The sequence below is a fragment of the Crassostrea angulata genome, chromosome 4, assembly GCF_025612915.1.
Source record: "Crassostrea angulata isolate pt1a10 chromosome 4, ASM2561291v2, whole genome shotgun sequence".
Lineage (NCBI taxonomy): Eukaryota > Metazoa > Mollusca > Bivalvia > Ostreida > Ostreidae > Magallana > Magallana angulata.
The window spans coordinates 4,041,064-4,059,978 of NC_069114.1; the positions used below are offsets into that span (position 1 = coordinate 4,041,064).

The 18,915-nt window shown below is 32.2% G+C and overlaps 2 protein-coding genes across 3 annotated transcripts; both read right to left on the reverse strand.

Moving 5' to 3' along the window:
• LOC128179483 (short-chain collagen C4-like) lies at positions 1–9,277 on the reverse strand. Of its 2 annotated transcripts, XM_052846918.1 has the most exons (9): positions 9,030–9,277; positions 8,803–8,880; positions 6,452–6,688; positions 6,077–6,294; positions 2,402–2,403; positions 1,384–1,466; positions 1,011–1,088; positions 597–833; positions 1–280 (listed from the first exon to the last, which is right to left on the reverse strand). In XM_052846918.1, exons 1-9 carry the CDS (start codon positions 9,256–9,258, stop codon positions 36–38), a joined length of 1,407 nt encoding a protein of 468 aa, XP_052702878.1. In that variant the 5' UTR covers positions 9,259–9,277; the 3' UTR covers positions 1–35. The 2 variants fall into 2 exon arrangements, with proteins under 2 accessions (XP_052702878.1, XP_052702877.1); XM_052846917.1 differs by lacking the exons at positions 2,402–2,403; positions 6,077–6,294; positions 6,452–6,688; positions 8,803–8,880; positions 9,030–9,277 and adding an exon at positions 1,790–1,826 and having other exon boundaries at positions 1,237–1,470.
• Positions 9,278–14,799: 5,522 nt separating this feature from the next.
• Positions 14,800–18,904, reverse strand: LOC128180548 (uncharacterized). Its single transcript, XM_052848664.1, has 4 exons — positions 18,676–18,904; positions 16,874–16,966; positions 15,558–15,749; positions 14,800–15,044 (listed from the first exon to the last, which is right to left on the reverse strand). The coding sequence occupies exons 1-4, from the start codon at positions 18,902–18,904 to the stop codon at positions 14,800–14,802; spliced, it is 759 nt and encodes a 252-aa protein (XP_052704624.1).
• Positions 18,905–18,915: the final 11 nt, after the last annotated feature.

Sequence of the window (18,915 nt, forward strand, 5' to 3'; positions counted from 1 at the left end):
TAATGCTTCAGGCTTTTAATGTAATTGCAGTTTTATCATTCTTTAGAACAGACAACACAAACGACTTCTCGTCCCTCGACGTATGGTGGGCACTTCAGTGTACCACATCTAGCCTCAACTGGATAAAATAGATATCCATTTTTATTAGCATGTCCTCCATGCACGGTGTCTGGATGACTGTCCACACAGGTGTAGGTAGATCCGGCTTTATAACCATGGTAACCAGCCATTAGGTAGCCTTGATACTCTAGCTTCCATCCCGCGTAGCACGTCTTTCTTGCTACAGGATATTTATATTTATATTGTTTATAAACTCGTATCCATAAAATGTGAAGCAAAAAATGTATTTGATTAATAATTAAAAGTCCCACAAGTTCCCAGTGAGAGCTACACTTTTAAGTTAATTTAATAGATTTTCGTTTCATTTTATGCGTTATAAATTACATTAAAGAAGCTTGGTTTTATTCCATAATATATTGACGTTTCATATATTAAACTAGAACAAGCAATCCGTCACATTTCGTGTTAGCTTTTTCTTTTTTTCTTTTTTTTTTTTTTTCTTTTTTTTTTTTTGCATATACATGAATATTTCTCACCTGGGAACATTTGAACAACGGACCGTTTACGAACCAAGCAAACCACACAAGGGACATCATGCTGATAAAGTGTCTTCATGTAGGCTGGGACTGTGTCTGTCTGGTACTCTCCACCATACATGTACGCTTTGTCTCCATCTGTTCCATCCTTGTAAATTCCCCACTCTGGATTCTTTGGTAGGCAAAGTGGATTTACAGCAGCCCCAGTGTGATCATACCATGACCCTCCGACATAACCTTTCAATATATAATTTTTGATAATATAATATTTAATTGTTTCAAATGTGTGATTTCATAGCTGCCAACATAATCAATAGAAAAGAATTATGAAGTGCTTTGTCCCTCACAACACGTTTCTCAACATCTGTAACAAGATGGCAATTTTAATAAAACTTTTGTAGAAATTTATATTACCCGAGATAACCTGTTCAGCATTTGAAGGGCATGTCTTTTTCCCCCATCTTGTGTAAACGATACTACTGTTCTGGATTTCTAAAATCACATACAAAAAAAGGGAAAAAAAATTTATATCAATTGCCAGACATAATATTATATACTTTTTATAATTACCTTTAAGAAATGACAAAATTTTACACACAAGAAAAAATTGAAAAACAAAAATCTTGCATTTAAATTCTACCTTGAATCGTTTTTATATCGGCCACTTGTTTTTCTTTTACTTCTTTTAAGGCTTTCCTAACATCATTAGAGAAGCCTTCAAAATCCCGCCTCAAAGACTTTACTTGATACATTCCTAGAGCAGACGACAGTTGTCCTGTCAGATAGCCCTGTAGCAGGTCTTTACAACTTTCTTTGTTAGTCTCAACATAGACTACGACACAGAAGACCAGCAATATTTGAAACACCATCCTGTCTACAATAGAGAAAGAGGAATGCCTTCAAAATGGACACGTCATTTAATTAATTTTAGTCAATCAAAATATAGTGGTAAATTAAAACTTTTGATCTTAAGATACGATTTTTTAAAAAAAGAATTAACTTCTGTCAGATTTGTGATCGCCGGCTTTAAAATAATATAAATAAGTTAACTTATATTCTCTATATAACGAAATCTTCATTTACTACTTTTGACTTCTTATATATTAAAAACAATGCATATCAGCACTCAGAGCCAAAGCGACAAAAGCTAAATCTATGCAAAAAATATGAACAAAAATTCATTAACTACGAACCTTGTGATAAAAGATGACCTAAACGCACATAAAACATGATTAATATGATTTTTACCGTATTTATATTATTTTAAAGCAGGTGTTCAGAAAACTGACTCTTCAAATCAACCCACGCGTTTTACCAAAGCAATTAAAATGATACTGTACACTTTTTCAAAAATTGTTAAATAAATGTGATATTGGTGTCTATTACAAAATAACACACGTTTGGGTGAATATTATCATTTAGACTAAAAAAGGGCTCCTTAAAATAGTGAAATCATCCAACATCGGATGCAAGATAAAATAAAGTACGAAATGTGATCTTCCCTGCACACAACTAAAATGAATAAATTATAGACAACATATGCATAAAATAAAATCGTAAATCAAATTAAGGGATTGTATTTTGTCCTGATCATGCTTTTAATTTAGTAAACATGTTGCCGTAATGAAATATTGCAGAGCATAAATCAGCTTATTTTACGAATGAGAATGATAATTATAATTTTGATTCTTACTGATCAGATACAAGCAATTGCAAAAATTTAATGTAGCAGTGAAAATGTGGAATGTGTTTGTTGGTTGGTTTCTTTTTTAGAAAATCAAAATTTTAGAGATCCTTTTTATTACGTCTATCGTTGTTTCTAATATTCTAACAAAGTATGTATCTCTCACAGCTGATATTTTATAGACAGTTCAGCGTTATTCATATTAGGAAATGGTACATTTATTATTCTAGCTATTACAATTGTTCAACATTTGATCAGCTTGTGAATAGTTTCAAACTAAAACTGTTCAAATATTCATGTTTGAAAAAAAAATAAAGCCTAATTGCTTTACCATAATTTCAAAAATATTTCAAACTTAAGAATCAATGACATTTATATAACAGATAATACTGCGCATTTTATCGCAGTTGGGGTCTTTTTCTGTCTTTATGCTAATTTAAGTCTTATATAGACAGGTATTAGAACTGCTTTTAATTTTTTTTTTTAAATTAAAAAATGATAGAGTGTGGCTTATGAATGATTATTTTAAAAAATTAAGAAAAATTATTTCTCCTGTCCTTTAAACATTTATACATGTCAAATCACAGTTGTTAGTATATAAAACCTATTATTTCTATCAAAAGTTTGCAAGAAAACATGGCAACAAAAAAAAGTCATTCAAACTGAATTATTTGCAGTCCATGTACCATGTTTCAGCTGTTTGTCGAATAAGATATCAAAAATCAAGAAGAAAATTATGATGAACATATTGTAGCATATTTTATACCTGATAAATATGAAAAAAAATTCCAAACACCACAATATTCTCTTGACATCATGGGGTCATGAACATTCTAGAAATTGTGTTCATATATTATCTATTAGAAGTATGGTGTATGTGCATATAAAAAAGAGTACTGTTTTCCCACACGATAAAATTATTATAATGGTTGAATCCAAAAATTAAAATCTAATGAACTTGGTTTCCAAAAACTTAAAAGATGTTATTGTATTGGTCACATATATAGGCGGGCATTGGGAATTAGATCTATACAAGAGAAAATTATTCCTAAGCATAGAAGAAGATCTCTGGCTTTTTTCTGACCATTCATTAATATTTTGATTGTGTGTACCAAATTTATCATTTTGTCTTGAGATGGAAGTTCTATTTTTTGTTTAAACAGAAACAAAGCTCTCAGATAAACAATTGAGTGACAGGGGTCTAGACAAAAAAAATTTGTTGATTATGAAACCTAGTGAAACCAGAAGATTCAAGTATATCTCTCGATCTTGAATCAAATTTTCTATGCATTGGTTTACCACCAACCAATTGTCCAAATATACTACAATGGGAATGTTGCGTGTTCTGAGGTAAGTAACTACCACTGATACCATTTTGATAAGCACTCTTGGTGTCGATGTCGAACCAAAACAGAGCGTTGTCCATTGGTAATACTTATTTTGTACACAAAGCCTTAAAAATTTTCGTGTTTTAAAAAATTAGTATGTGTAAAAAAGCATCTGTTAAATCGATTGAAATTGCCCATTGGTTTCACTACATTCAAAGCTTTGTTGAAGGTTTCTTGAAATACCGGTTGACAGGTCTCAAATTTATCATGGGTCTCATTTTTCCGCATTTCTTTAGTACAAGGAAACATATACTGTAAAAACTTGATAGCTTCTCTTGGTGTAATAAAATTCCAATTGCATTTTTGCTTAATAATTCTTCTACCTCTTTTATCAAAACATAATTTGTGCAGTTGCAATTGAGGTTTTTTTTTCATTCTTATAAACATAGGTTTCTAAAGAAATTCTAGTTTGTACCTTCTTTAATTACTGACAAGACCCAATTTAATTCAAATTTTCCCAGAAAAATTTGATACGACCTTCAACGGATATCTTGGGGAACATTGCTAATATGTTTACCTGTTCTAGACTGCAGTCAATTACTTGTCTTCTTTGGGATTCGAAAGGAATTCATTCTGTCAACAGATGTAGCCGCTGAAGTGGCTTAAGAATTGTCATCCCTTTGTTTATAATCATAAGATTGCGTGCTGAAATTTGATCTTTGAATAGTTTGTCCTCTATTATGGACAACAGATGTTTTTGGTATCTTGAAAGTTCTTGATTTCACTTGTAGTTTCTGAAAATTTTCTCTTTTGATTTCTTTCATTCCATTAAAGATGGAATTAAATCTGTGAAAGAGTCTTTCTGTTCTTTTCGTTTTTTTAGCTTTTCATCTGACTTCTTAACATATCAGCGGTAGACTCAAATGATTAAGGGCTCCAGTTCTGCCAATCTGACCTTTAGCTTTTGTGAACATTGAGAAAATATCTTTGATTGACTGTACTGTATCAATGTCTTGACTAGATATAGAGTTTAACAAAGTTCCACGAGTTTATTGCATATATGCTATGGCAATGTACTTATACCGGCAGCTATCTGTTCTTGATAAGCTAAAGTTACGAAGCTCTCCAAAGGTTGTGTAACTAAATTTCTGACCCACTGGAACTACCCCTTTGTCAAAAAATAGCATGTCCTCTGTCGTCATCAGGTGAACACCTCTTGCTTTTTTTCTTTGAAGAGTGGATTTGTACATCAGTGTACCCATAGTTTGTTGGCCGACTTGTTGAAATTCGTCTGGTAACAGTAATTAATCTCAGTTTCAATAAAAGGTTCTGGATGCTCACTATTATTGTCGACTTGATTTAACTTCCAATGGTATTTGAGAGACAACTTCAACAAAACACAGAAAAACAAACTACTCTGGCAGCATGCTCATCATGCTGTGCACAGACGTTAGCGGCGGAAATCTTTGTTTACACTGGTTTTGAAATATACCCGCACTGAATACATTTTAAAAATATATTTCAGCGTAAAAAAAATATGTCTATCATAAACAATTAAAATGAATTTACATGAATTATTTATTGTTATATTTATAGGAAATCTATTGCTTTTATTTTTTTTCTTAAGTTTTTATGCCTCCAAATATTCATTTGACAAGGAAGGTAACTGATATTATCAAAGATTGGAAGAATATACTTGTCTACAATTGTTTAACGCAAGCTTTCCCCACTGATTTTTTTTTATCAATAAAGATTAAAAATATTCTTTTTATTAATCAAAAGTACTAATTCTCACCAAAAACAATGTATTGGATGTTAAAGCTCATAGTTTGGTACATGGTTTCAATGATTTATATAAGCGGATGAAATATATATCTTCCCGTCCAAATAACCCCTTAAATAATTTTTTGAAAAAAAATCATCACCATTGTGGGTCAAAACGGAATGCAAGAAAATTATTATAATGGGAAAACAGAAAAATCGTGAAAATTGATGTGCGACGTATGCTTATTTGTAAGGAATGAAGTTACAATATGTAGTGTTACAAGATTTATATGCTTACACAAACTTTCTTTTCAGAGGAACTGAAATATTCTGTACTTCTTTACAATTTTCAACAGTTGTAAAATTGACATTATTTTTTAAAAAGAATGCTATGTGAATAAAACAATAAAATATTCATAATTCAATATATCCTTCATTCAATTTAATTCAAATTGAATTCTTTATTTCTTTAAGCTTTACAGCTTATTAGTATAACATATGTATAACATGAGGTGGTAGTGTATTTACAGGAGAACGTGTGTACGTACAAAGAATAACATATACTACCTCATGATTTAACTTATATAAAATTAACTATATCTTTTAAAAAAAAGTCATTGAGACAGTAAAACATTGGAGAAATATTGCTTCATGCTTTTAATGTAAATGCAATTTATCTATTCTTTAGAACAGACAACACAAACGACTTCTCGTCCCTCGACATATGGTGGGCACTTCAGTGTACCACACCTAGCCTCTACTGGATAAAATAGATATCCATTTTTATTAGCATGGCCTCCATGCACGGTGTCTGGATGACTGTCGACACAAGTGTAGGTAAATCCAGCTTTATAACCATGATAACCAGCCATGAGGTATCCATGGTACTCCAGCTTCCATCCTGTGTAGCACGATTTTCTTGCTGAAATATATTTTATTTAATTATACAAAATAACTTTCAAGATGTCTTAAAGGTCTTTCAAAGTGAGGTTAAACAATAAACCAAAGATTCACCATGCCTACTTTGTTTTGGTTTTCTTTTCCTTTCTGTGTCACTTATATTTATGTTTTTTTCTTACCGGGAAACATTTGCACAACAGATCGCCTGCGAACTAAACAAACAACGCATGGGACATCATGCTGATAAAGTGTCTTCATGTAGGATGGGACTGTGTTCGTCTCGTACTCCCCGCCAAAGATGTACGCTTTCCCTCCGTCGGTTCCATCTCTGTAAATACCCCACTCAGGATTTTTTGGTAGGCAAAGTGGATGAACCGCTGCGCCTGTGTGCGTGTACCATGATCCACCAACGTAACCTAATAATATCTCATTTTAATTTTGTTTTGAATCTGCTATTTTGCATGGGTTTTATTTCAAAAAGTCTTAATTTTCTCAAAAATAGTTCAATAATCGTAAACTTGACAAAATTGCTGAATGAAATTGCAGTTTAATCCAAACTTTTTTTTTTAAGTTTTGGTTTCCTTTAAATGAAGACCTAAAAAAAAAATGTTAACAATCTTTATTTTAGTTGACTTTAAGTATCAATTTGTGTTTTATTTTACTCACAGTATAAATAAAAAAGTCAACATTTCTTTTTAATTTTTTCCCAATAGAATAAATGCCAAACCATTTTTCTTCGATATTTTATTAAATGTTGATGACAAAGGATTATATTTGATATGGTCATAGAGGATATCTATATTTTGTGATTTTATATTTGCTTTATCCAACGAGTTGAAATGGTGTATATATTAGCGAGGCTTGTCGAGCGAATATAACCATTTCAATGAGTTGGAAAAAGCCAATATTAAATCACACAATCATAGATGTTCTATTTATCTCATAAAATTTGATTTATATTATAAAGTTTTTGAGACAGTCCCTCATATGACCCGAATTATGATGTTATTATGACCTTGCACAATACAATTTATTACGTCAATTCGGAGATAAATCTAACTGTTTTAATGCAGAGTTTCACTGAAATAAACCTTAAAATATATTATTAGCTCTACATAATTTTTCTTAGAGCTTAATCACCTGATAAAAATAGAAATACTGATCAGTCTCAGAAGACTCGAATAATCAAGTTTGTTGACATACACAAAGTTGCGAATGCTCGGTAGTTTGAATTGAGTCGATTTTAAACGAGGAACAGTTGTTTATGTTTTAAAAAACAAACGCTAGCCTAATGACTCGAAATTGAAAATATTGAATAAGGATACTTACTAATGGTTGAATAAAAGTCCTAAGAAACATTAATTCGGTAAGTTCTTGTATACAAACATAACTAAAGCGTTCTGTTTTCATCGCTTGTTCAGAATGAACTCCTTGATAGCTAACGTGATTTGCAGTTTTATAAAATACATAGTGGCGTTTGAAGCAAATTGAAAGGGGGGGGCTAACTTATCATTAATCTTCGCAAACTAAAAAAAAAGGTCTTCGGGTACGTTTTTGTTTTACTTTGCAAAAAAGGGGGGACCGACCTCCTCCCCCCGGTTCCGCCGCCTATACTACACAGTTTTGTGTTTTCCTTCATAGTTGTAATTTAAAGTTTTGACAAAATCTTATCAAAATGATATATCATTTTTGGTAGTAGGTATAGTTATGTTGAAAGTACTAGCAAATCTTCGAAAATAGGTCACTGAGGGGCTGTGTCAAAAATAGTTTCGACTGGAAGTTTTGATAAAGCAACACCCGTTTGATAAAGCATAGGTTTACCACACGGATAATATACACCACACGTATGAGATAAATGTATCTGCCCCAAATTTTAACCAATTTTTAAATGGCATTGTATAAAAATTAAATCTTCATTAAACATTATGCAGAGGATGCCTATTAATTTAGTCTTGATATCAGTCATCTGTAAGTCTATGACGTCACCTAAATGGGACGATTCCGCCAATACTGCTAACAAATGAAAATATTGTCATCTTTCCTTCATATTTTTCCGTTGGCAATATTGAGCACCGGTCTAATCAAGTAGTTTGCTCCAAAAACATAATATATCAAAATAAGACGATCTTTATGACGTCATTTCTACATAATGACGTCAATAGGGTGGTAACCTTTTGCATAATTTTTTCTATAGAATGAGTTTATGTTAACAATAATCCAAGTGGCAAGCGATGAGTGCGTGCTATGATCGTTGTGACGTCAGGGACCAGGCAAAATTTATAATTATGATGGGACCGGTACAAAACAAAATATTCATTTTAAAAATTGACATGTCCCATGGCTTTCACATTGAAAAAAATATGTGTACCATGCCTGTAGGCTTAAAAAAAGTTACTGCCCCATGAATATCCATCTTCATATTCATGAGACTGTAAGCTTAAATATTGGAGCGAGAAATGCATAATACAGCATGTAGTGCTATTCAGCAAAATAACAATAATTATAAAAGTTTAGTAGATTACCATATTACCCGATAAAACCTGTTCAGCATTTGAAGGACATGTCTTTTTCCCCCATCTAACGTAAACGATACTACTGTTTTGGACTTCTAAAATCACATGCAAAAAAGGAGAAAACGAATTTTAATCAATTATTAATTCAAAAGATGAAAAGGCTATTTATAATATAATTAATAGAAAATGACAAATTTAAAAATTAAATTGTAATAAATTATTACATCTCGTATTTGAATTTTACCTTGAATCAGTTGCATATCAGCCACTTGTTTTTCTTTAACCTCCTTTAAGGCTTTCTTAACTTCAATAGAGAAGCTTTCGAACTCCCGCCTCAAAGCCTCTACTTGGTATGCTCCTAGAGCAGACGACAGTTGCCCCGTCAAATAGCCTTGCAGCATATCTTTACAACTTTCCTTGCTAGTCTCAGCACTGACTACGACTGAGAGCGTTAGAAATATTAGAAAATCCATAGTCTGTCTACAATATAGAAAAAAGACTGCATTCTTACTGGACATTATGTCATATAATTGTTCGTTAATCGGACCTTTTATGAAGTTGCACATTCTATTGTATTTTATTCTTTGGATAACAAAAACGTTTCTGTAATGTTTGTTAACCAAAAACATTTTCTTTGTAAATCGTATTATATTGAGAAAAATTAAAATGTTCGATACTTGTCCTTATAGTTCCTTAATGAATTGCGGTAATGGTTTTATGTAATGTTTTATCAAAATGTTTAAGTAAGGTTGCTCTTCCAACTATCTTCAAAAGAAATTGCCTTTAAGCAGGTTGCATTAAAAACCGCGATATTTTGTTTTGGCTCAACTTTACAATGATCGTTCATTTATTGCAAAACAAATCAAAAGAGAAACAAAGGCACATTTATAAAAGGAAACTTTTTTCCTCAAGATACGATTAAAGATATTGTGATGAAATAAGCAACAGCTAAATCTTAATTATATTTACTTCTTTTATATAAATTATGGTTGTTTACTACTTTGTTTTATATCCGGAACATTTTCCTGTAAAGTAAAAAAAAAACATTCAGAAACAAAGCGATTAAAGCAAATCTATTCTAAAATAAGAATTGCATGCAATTCTTAAATCAGTTACTAATTGATAAAAAAAAAATTACTTTTAGCATCTCAAAATTGATTAAATACTATTTTAAGGACATAATTATATGATTTTTAGACGTGCAGTCAAACACTGATACCTCAATTCAATCTACACGTTTTAATAAAATAACTGAAATGATATTGTACACCATTTCTTACTATTTAGAGGGTATTATGCATGATAGTAATAAGATTCCTTAAATAACAATCATGTATTAAGGAGAATTGAACATTTTAAAACACACTGAATGTTTAGTACACTGTTTATGTTTTAGGGTAAATCAGTAATATTTTTACCTAAAGCGTTCTGGTCCCCTCAAATCCTTTTGATCATCCCAATCACAGCTGACATTTTATATACAGTTCCACACGGAGTGATGTGGGTTTTTTGTCATATTATTCAGTTTTGGAAGTGGTACATACATTAGTATAGCTGTTGCAGTTTGTTTTAACATTTTCAACAAGCTTTTGGGTGTTTTTAAAAAAAAGCTGTTCAAATAATGTTATTTGATAAAAAAAAAAAATATCATAAATCATAGCCTTATTGTTGTACCATAATTTCATATATATTCCAAACTTATGAATCTGTGGTATGGAACAGTTTGCACTGCACATACTAATAAGAGTTTTGATTTTTTTTTAATTCACAGTAAAGAAATTTAATGCATCAGTGTTTACCCCAATAAATTAATAGTTTGAAAATTTCGGAATAAAATAATGTGAAATTTTTCAACATTTCGTCTGATATGTCTTTTCAACAAGAGTACAGATAATTTTTTTAAAAAGCACTGATTGAAATTTTACCTGTGACAAAACCTCAAAACCATAGAATAGCGCTTTTCAGCTCAAGCTCCATATACTAGTAACTGAAAACTTTTTTGTGATTGACATTAGTGGTTGGTAATAGTCACGAATAAATACACTGAAAATGTGCAGAATTATCATTGCAGAACAAACCAGAGTCGTTGGAACGTTAGTGTCTGAATTGCTCTTACGACAGGTTGTACTGACTTTACATTCGCTATTCATTTTATCCTTAATATTGCTTTAAATCATTGGCAATCAGTATAAACAGTTATTTTAACATAATTTTTTAAATGCTATAAGTGTATCGTCATTTCCATCGACAATAGGTAACTCATTCTAAAGTAGAGAGTTGGAATATACATAAAACTTAAACCGTGAATTTTTGCAATGATTTGTTAAGAATTTTAACGGGGACTCAAGAAAACTTTGCTTTATCCAAGAATTCGCTATATCCGTGTTCGTACTAAACGAGTTTTACTGTACAGTATAGTAAACTAATATCATATTAGATATATAATGTTGACTTTATATCTCTTTGCCTCAAACAGAAGGAAAAGTTACCGACAAGAAATGAGTTGTTTTTGTGTAATATTGTTTTCTAAACATAATTTTATCAATAAAGGTATGAATGCAATATGAACATAAGGAACACACATTGTCAACGTCATTCTTTATTTTGGTGGAATATCAAAATAGATGATAAAAAACTAAAAATTCATATATAATTGTAGCCAAATGTTCGTTAATTATAAAATTGTTTCAATAATGGTCAGGATACTGACCACTCGTGCACTTTTATATCATAAGTGTAGGCCGTATCATTGATGATTACTACAACGCTTGAACAGACGAACATATGCTGTTTTATTTAATAACAGTAGATTATTTTAACGAGGCCGAGTACAATTTGAGTACGCATGCTTTCGTGCAGCGTTTTATTTGCATTGTGCAGTCATCTTTTTGCTTGGCTGGCGCCATGGCGTTATGGTTTAAACTGCATATATTTAGCGAATTTTTTCGAAAATAATTCGTTTGAGGTGTGAATTGACATTATAATGTAGAATAACCATAAATGCCTTGAAGCATAGGATATATTTGGGCTCGGGTCGAAAACGTAAAGAGGGTTCTGTCGCGTTTTCTTGGACCGGCTAAATATAGCTGAATACGGTATTTCAAGACAATAACCACATATTCTATATCTATGACCCTTAATATGTAATGTTTTATAGATTTTTGGGAGTTGATTTTAATCAACTCTCCTATGCAGTTACTCTGGCAAACCGAAAGTGAAACATTGTTTGGACCTAAGCACAAATCATCACCGCTGACAAGATTTAGTTCTTGAAAATAATCGATAAATTCGATGTAATGTATATTGAAGCATTGGTTTTTAAGAAACTTATTTATGAATGCCTTGAAAATAGTCAGATGTTAAATAGTACGAACAATTTAGATATTTTTTGCAGTCGTTTGTATTCATACGCCAAAGTTCAATAAAGTCTCGTTCAACCATCGGCTGTCTACGTAAATTTAGATAATTTTTGCAGTGGTATGTATTCATACGCCAGAGTTCAATAAAGTCTCGTTCAACCATCGGCTGTCTACGTAAATCTCCGACAAGCAGAGATTCATTCTATATTTAGATGTCGCTTCGTCAAGCTATCTCGTGACCTGGTGTACACTATTCTCTTGCTTGTTGGAGATAAACGGAGACAGCCGAGCAAATGGTTGAACGAGACTAGAGTTCATTATTGCTTGGATCCATACAATTTTTTGAATATTTCATTTACTTATACATAGTTTGATGGAATCCATTCTATCTTTCATACGGGGTTTCTCTTAAAATTCTAGTCGGAAAAGTCCGAGAATTCATATTATAAAAATGTGCATAATTCAAACACAGATTATTAACTACTTGCCAAGCAAAGTAAAATGTCGTTGATTTTAAAATGAATAATAATCGATAAAATCAACTCCCGTCAGTACTTCAGTACTTTGATTATTATTATTAATAAATGGCTTAATGTTTAATAATACTATAAAGATCACCTTTTCCAACTTTCCCAAATAAAAATAGCCATTGTCTGACAAATCGGGCTTGGGCATACACGAAAGACCCCTAGAACAAACCAAGAGGTTAATGGGTTTTTTTTTAATTTGATCATATCATTTGATGCCTTTTAGCAATAAATTTCAAATGTGGAACGGAGAAAAAATCCTAGGGGAGAAGTTTAAATAAAAAAATGTGCTAAATTGATACCCTTTAAAGCCAAATCCCATAGGGTCTTATGTTAATCATCAACAAACTTTGAGGTGACCCCCTTAACAAGCGCTATGGTAAATCTGAAAATATTAATTATATCAACAGAAGTTCCGGTAAAAAAATCATTTAAAAATCTAGGATAGAACAAATTAGACCCGGTCTCGTTAAGGGATATTTATTGGTTGTGATTAGCTTTAAACTAACAATTTTCTTATTAATATGTTTATGCAAAAATTATGCTTATACATAGACACTTTTTGTCTTTGTTTATTGCTCTATCATTGTAATATGCCATATTTTCATCTTGTTAAAGCATAAGCTACTTTAAAGTACATTTTATGAATACACAATAACTATCCAGCAGAGAAGAAAATCGTTTCATAAAATGTACTATGCTTCAAAAGGCCACGCAGTACACCATATGCTACAGTAGACTAATATTAAAATACAACGAGTATTGATCAAATCTTCATTAAACGCGATGGTGAAAGTTTTTTATATCACAAATGTGACCATTTTTGGTCACTACTTTTTTGCACGTTAGATTATAGTAGATATTACAAAATTTTACTCATCTTACTCATCAATTATCAATATAACAACTTAACAATTTATTTAAAGTAAACTATGTATATTATGATTATTGTCGATCTGAACGTTACAGAAAGGTACAACAAGCGGTCCTGTCAAAGAGACTTTTGAGAATAAAGGGGATGCACGAACTTATACGTAAAGATCTTGTTTAACTCGATTGCTTAGAGTTTTGCTTGTAGTTTATAACTGTATAAATTACAACTGATTTTCTTGAAAAATAGAGGAAATCAATATTCGGCGAATGTAAATATATTATTAAATAATTACATAACTCGTTTGTACATTATTTATACAATTTCAGATAAACATCATTTTAATCAACATCTTTTAATGACGCCAAATAAAAAAGGAACGTTGACATTAAAGGAAATACATTGTCTTGATGCTATAGATTATGGGCATGCACTCCATAGTAATAAAACTAAGGAAAATTGCACGCAAATTATTTATATACTTTTGTCTCTGTCATATTTACGTTAACAAAGTGTGAATTGAAACCTTTTTTAATTTTGTGAACTTGGAATGGTAAATTTAGAGGAATGTAAATTTAAGCCAAAGGTTTCGGATACTGCAAGAGGTTTAAGTTTTTGGAGCAGTTATCCAGTGAATTTGAAAGAGCCATAGTTTCCAGATACTTGTTGAGGTTGTTGAAATCATGTTTTTTGTGCAATTGATCTTTTTTTTTTAAATCTTGCAATGATGATTTAACACTGCATAAAAGGTGAAGGACTAGCTACACATATGCAGTTTGATCTCAATTATCAGGATGCTATGGCAGGTTTATGTTTTTGCAGCAGTTGTTAAAGGATTAGAGTCTTATGGATGTAAATATTGGTCATGGCTTATTCAATCCTGAACGATTAATTTAACTATGAATGAATCACATAACCATAGTTTTAGATACAGCGCTTGATCTCGATCATCCAGCTTCTAAGGCAAATTAAAGTTTTTGGAGCTGTACAAAGCTGGTTGAATATTTGAATTGGTTAAATTTATCCTAGCAATTGGGATAAAACACTAGTGACGACTGAGGGAACGGATAAAAAATAGTTATTTATTGTTTGAAACGGACAGTATACACGAGTTCTCGTCCCTAGCTTTACATATGTTATATTACATAGTGACACATGATCATTTGTTGTATGAAAAACGACAATAACAAGGTTAACTGTCAACCATCTCGAATATCCATAAAGCGAAATACAAATTCAAAGCGGAGCAATGTATGTTTATTGTTTGGAACACACAGCACAAACAATTTCTCTTCCTTCGACATAAGGTGGACACTTCAGAGAACCACATCGAGCCTCTACCTGGTACACCAGGTAACCGTCCATATTATTACCAGATCCATTAATAGTGTCTGGAACACTGTCAAAACAAGTGTAAGTAGTCCCAGCTTTGTGTTTATGATACCCTGCCATTAGGTATCCCGTATACTCTAATATCCAGCCCTTGTAACAGGTTTTTCTTGCTGCAACGGTACAAGAAATATTAAACATATTGATTTAATTTACAATATTTAATTTTTTTGTAAATACAAAAATTTACAAGGGGTTGCAGGAGGTTATTTTGATTTGTTTTGGAGTGGGGTTTGTTCAGGGTTTTTTTCTCGTTTTCTTTCTTTTTTTATAAGTTGGTTGGTTGGGATTTCCTGTGTCTGTGTACCTCCACTTATTAACCACTGAGTACAATAACCAGAATTTTTGCAGTCAATAAGGAAAAAATACGTAGATGTGCATGCTACATGTAGTAGTATATTCTGATTTTTATCATTTTTTTTTCCTATAGGGTTGATTAATTATTAAGTTTATCTTGTTTAACGTTGGGACCTCACCTGAGGCCTGTTCAACAGAGAGAGCGCTCGCGAGCGCTCGCCAAAATTCCCTATACCCGCAACACAAATTTTGGCGAGCGCTCGCAAGCGCTCGCTCTGTTGAACTCGCCTCTGGAAACATCTTAACTACAGATCTATTCTGCGTCAAACACACGGCACAGGGGACATCGTAATTGTGGACTGATCCCATGCTGCTGCCAGCTGTTTCAAATTCCGCGCCAAATATATACGATTTATATTCACTGACTCCATCCTGATAAATCCCCCACTCTGGGTCTCTGGCCAAACAGAGAGGATTGACGACAGCTCCGGGATTGTCAAACCATGACCCACCGACATAACCTTTCAGACATGTTGTTTTCTCATTATGTCGTTTACCGAGTTTATTTTATCAAATCAAACTTAATAAATATGCACGATTTTATTTGATAAAATAAAACTCAGTAAACCACAATTATATATATTAAGCAATTTCTTTTTGAAGTACTTCAATTGTCGAGATTCTTTGTTCATCATAGCAAGACTAGCGTCAAAAAACGTATCAAACCGCCTGAATTACGTTTAAATTTTGTACAATTCGATGTCATTTTAATAGTCAAATGATTGTTTTTATCTAAAATTAATTGTAAAAAATTAATTTATAAGCAACGAATTCAATTTATATTAGTTTTATACGATATAAAATGGCTTTTCTAAAAACTGCTTCGCGGTTCATAAACCGTAAAATGTCCCGAACAACTGTATATTGTATAAAACTGATAAATATTGAATTCATTCCTTAAATAATGTCATCATTTGCTAATTGTCAAAAAATGGACGGTTTTGAACAATTAAGGCTTTTCTAAAAACTGCTTCGCGGTTCATAAACCGTAAAATGTCCCGAACAACTGTATATTGTATAGAACTGATAAATATTGAATTCATTCCTTAAATAATGTCATCATTTGCTAATTGTCAAAAAATGGACGTCATGCGCGGATCCAGAAAAATTTTCCAGGGGGGGTCCGAAGGATAATTGTGTTTGCCAGGGGGGGTCCGAGGCATATTTTCGCGATAATTTTACTATGTAAATTTAATAAATTTTCATTTTCCAGGGGGGGTCGGGACCCCCCCGACCCCCCCCCCCCCCCTCTAGATCCGCGCATGGACGTGTTCATTGCTTTGCATCGCGTAGTAATAAACAGTCTGCATTACTTGAAAAGTTGGTATGTGTCAAATTATTGAATAACGTACTCTGTTTAGACACAAAGGGGTTTTGCACATAATGTTAAAATATCAATGATTTGAATTTTACTTGCAATAATTTAATACAAAATGTAAATACACGTATAAGTAATACGGGATCATTCTTTGACTTTTACTGAAGAGATGAAGAAGCAAATGTTAGCTCTGCATCTTTAAATGCAAATACATTATAATTATCTGAAGCGTTTAGTAATTAGTAATGTATAGGTTGCTTAAATTACCTGAATAAACCTGTTCTGCATCAGACGGACAAGTCTTCTTACCCCATCTTGTGTACACAGCACCACTTTTTCCATAAGTACTGATTAGGATATCTAAATAGATGACAGTCAAGTATAACGATACATTATTTTAATTCATTGTTGCCAATCATCTTGCATTGTTGTTTATTCTTAGACGGTTATGGGTCAACCTTTTACATTTGAAATAATTTTTATTTGTTGAATTCAAATGTAATGATATGATATGGTACAATAAAATATATTCACATTCATAATGAGTATTTTTATGTTCTGTTGATCGAAAAGCAATTTAATTTTAGCAACAAAAAAAGGTAACATATTTTTCAGGTGTATTATTAAAAAGAATTGTCAATTATTAAAGAATAAGCATCTAGTAAGAAGTTTCACTGGAATATGAACTTGGTTGGTAACGTGATCACGTGAAGCCCGAAGTGCTTCTCAGAAGATTTGTTGACGTACCAAATGAATGTTTTTATTGTATGCAACCGTCAAACGATGAGCGCGCGCGGGATATAAAGAACATTGTTATACTTTCATGTTAAATACTGAAATCTGATTGGTTAAGACGCAGTTAATAATATTTACTATTACCCTCAGCATTAGCAACGCACTTGGCAACGGGTAACATTAAAAAATATTACATGCGCGAAAATTATGCGCGTACGGTTCGCTGTATAGTTCACGTTATTCCTATATAAAAGCAGTAAAATTTTCTTCAAAATTTTAAAAAAGACATTCAGTATAACAAAATAAATAGTGCCTGTTTGGGAGGATAACAGTTGAAATTGACACCCCTCGAAAACCATTGTCAACCTCCGCTTCGCGTCGGTTGACAATGGTTTTCTCGGGGTGTCAATTTCAACTGTTACCCTCCCAAACAGGCACTATTTATATATTGTATGTTAGCGGGTTATGTAATTTTTCTCTGCAATGAACGCTACCTTTATAACCGCATGAATCATCAAAGAAAGAATTTTATTATTTATATTAACATCTTTCTTTAAACTAATTAATAAATTAATTATGAAAAGTTAGTAAAATTCACTAAATTACTGTTAATGTACATAAGTACGTTAGCTAAAAGAAACAGCTAAGTTGTCTCCTGTGAGACTTTGAGTCTGACATCATCATCATTATTTCGTGCAGTCCGTGATTTTTCCTAGGTCGCAGTTACCTCCGACCAATCGATAAACAGGGCCTGTCAATTTCAGGCCTGGCAATTTCTTGTCAGTTTCAGCCGCTGTAGATTTCGACCAATCATAAACGGGCGTGTAGATTTCAATCTGGCTGTTGGCTTCGACCAATCGATAAACAGGGCCTGTCAATTTCAATCCTGGTAATATCTTGTCAGTTTCAGCCGCTGTAGATTTCGACCAATCGATAAACGGGGCGTGTAGATTTCAATCTGACTGTATCTATAGAGCTATAAATTAACTATAAGTTTAATTTCCATAAGAAAAAGAGGGAATAATATTTGGTAGATGTAAATATTAGTAGTTGAGTCAGTGATGTCCTGGCGAGCAATGTAATCAAAAAACCATGTGTTGATTGTGGAATAATTTATTTTTATTAATATAAATATGCTATGTATTTTAAGAAATGAAAACCTATACTTGTTGGAATACTTTGAAAAGAACATGCTCTTTTTATAAACTATCGAAAATATGAAAATTAACGTACATGCCAATTGAACTCATCTTTTTTTTCAGATTGTCAAGCTCCTCCATTTTTATAAGATGTCATGTGCTTTTCTTTCTTTATGTTCTTCATGGAATTCCTACCTTGCTTCTTTTTATAATCAGCTTCCGTTTTTTCTTTGAAATCGTCCATAGATTTCTCGATTACGTCAGCAAAACTTTTGAATTCCCGCCTCAGAGCCTCCACTTGGCACGCTCCTAGAGCAGACGACAGTTGTCCGGACAGATAACTCTGTAATAATTCCTTATAACTCCCAGTGGTTATATCCGCCTGTGCCTCGACCAATAACATCAAAAGGAAAATGAAACTCATTCTTCGTCTAC